Source organism: Acyrthosiphon pisum, chromosome A1 (assembly GCF_005508785.2).
Source record: "Acyrthosiphon pisum isolate AL4f chromosome A1, pea_aphid_22Mar2018_4r6ur, whole genome shotgun sequence".
NCBI classification, from domain to species: domain Eukaryota; kingdom Metazoa; phylum Arthropoda; class Insecta; order Hemiptera; family Aphididae; genus Acyrthosiphon; species Acyrthosiphon pisum.
The window spans coordinates 133,259,658-133,260,393 of record NC_042494.1 but is presented as its reverse complement, the minus strand read 5'-3'; the positions used below and the strand labels follow the sequence as shown (position 1 = coordinate 133,260,393).

General features: G+C 38.7%; 1 protein-coding gene across 1 annotated transcript in view; it reads right to left on the bottom strand.

Annotated features, from left to right (window-relative positions):
- Positions 1 to 102: 102 nt before the first annotated feature.
- Positions 103 to 736, bottom strand: part of LOC115033562 — a 929-nt gene continuing 295 nt past the window's right edge. The window contains exons 2-3 of the mRNA XM_029486355.1: positions 536 to 733; positions 103 to 398 (exon numbers count right to left, since the gene is read on the bottom strand). Of these exons, the coding sequence (XP_029342215.1) occupies positions 103 to 398; positions 536 to 733 (494 nt within the window). The remainder of the gene's footprint in view (positions 399 to 535; positions 734 to 736) is intronic.

Here is a 736-nt window from a genome sequence, read left to right as displayed (position 1 = left end):
GACATAATGTACTGTTTGGCCCTCCGCTCTCCATACATGCCCGGCCCAGCTTATCGTCTGCTTTTAAGTATTCCCACTATGTTTGGCTCGTCGAACATTGCCTTAATTCTGCATTAGTTCTTCGTTCATATAAATTGTCCTCGTTTCTTTTGGGTCCATAGATTCTCCGCAGTATTTTCCTTTCAAATAGTAGTAATCTTTTCTCGTCCGACTTTGTTGATGCCCATGCTCCACAAGCATACAATCTATAGGTCTAATGAGTACTTTGTATAGTCTTATTTTTGTATTTTTGGAGATTAATCTTGATTTAAATATAGGTACGAGCACAAAATAGCTCTTATTTCCTGCAGTTATTCTCCTTTTAATCTCATTATGGCTGTTTGCTTGTTGGTTAACATCTACTCCCAGGTATTTAAAGTTTGTTACCCTTTCGAAGGTACATCCACCGACTACTAACGAATTTTGTACTTGTTCTCTGCGTGATACTATTAAGTATTTCGTTTTTCCTTCATTAATTTGTAGTCCAATCACTTACTTATTAGTTTTTCTGCCGATCGTTTTAGGTCCTCTTCGGTTTCTCCCATAATTATTATGTCATCAGCATACGCAGCTAGTGTGATTTGGTGTCCTCCTCCAATTCTTAGGCCCGTGACATCATCAAGTACTTCTCTCACTACCGATTCTAAGGCTATGTTAAATAACGTGGGGGATAACGCATCTCCTTGTCTAAGACCTG